The 670-nt window shown below is 69.7% G+C and overlaps 1 protein-coding gene across 1 annotated transcript in view; it reads left to right on the forward strand.

Moving 5' to 3' along the window:
• Positions 1–670, forward strand: part of Stxbp2 (syntaxin binding protein 2) — a 6,048-nt gene that overhangs the window by 4,841 nt on the left and 537 nt on the right. The window contains exons 15-17 of the mRNA XM_033759416.1: positions 1–61; positions 312–407; positions 594–670. Coding sequence (XP_033615307.1) covers positions 1–61; positions 312–407; positions 594–670 — 234 coding nt within the window. The remainder of the gene's footprint in view (positions 62–311; positions 408–593) is intronic.

The following is a 670-nucleotide window of genomic DNA, read 5'->3' on the forward strand; positions in this document are numbered from 1 at the left end:
GGCCTACAGCAGCCTGGTCCGCAACCTGGAGCAGCTGGGGGCCACTGTGACCAACCCCGGGGTAGGCGGGGCGCTGGAGGCACCACAGCCATGGGGAGGGAGTCACTGCCCCTCCGCATGGGGCCTGGCTGTGGTGCTGTGGGCTGTGCGGTTGGCCTGAGTCCCAGGGCGGGAGGACGGGGCTCACTTGGACCCCTGGATGCCTTCCACTCCACCCCTCTGTCTGCTGGTTACCTGCCCCTGCCCTGCGGAGGAGGCCCGGACCCTTCCGTGACCCCTCTTCTTCCCCACCCTGCCCATCCCGCCTGCAGGGCTGTGGTTCCTCCAGCCGGCTGGAGCGCAGGGAGCGCACCGAGCCCACGTATCAGCTGTCCCGCTGGACTCCGGTCATCAAGGACGTCCTGGAGGTACCCGGGGGCTGGGCCGCCACCCCATCCAGGCAGCAGCTCGGCTCCCCGCTAAGGGTCCTGGGGCTTTAATGGAAAAATCCCTTCTTTCCCCATCCCCTGCCCGCAGCCTGGTCTGCGGAGGGGGCGCTTGGAGCACGCAGTAGCAGACGGGCATCACGGGTGCTTCCTCCCTCTGCCCCCCAGGACGCGGTGGAGGACCGGCTGGACCGCAGGCTGTGGCCCTTCGTGTCCGACCCCGCCCCCACGTCCAGCTCCCAGGC

The sequence above is a fragment of the Fukomys damarensis genome, unplaced genomic scaffold (assembly GCF_012274545.1).
Source record: "Fukomys damarensis isolate Sample0158 unplaced genomic scaffold, DMR_v1.0_HiC HiC_scaffold_37, whole genome shotgun sequence".
NCBI lineage: Eukaryota > Metazoa > Chordata > Mammalia > Rodentia > Bathyergidae > Fukomys > Fukomys damarensis.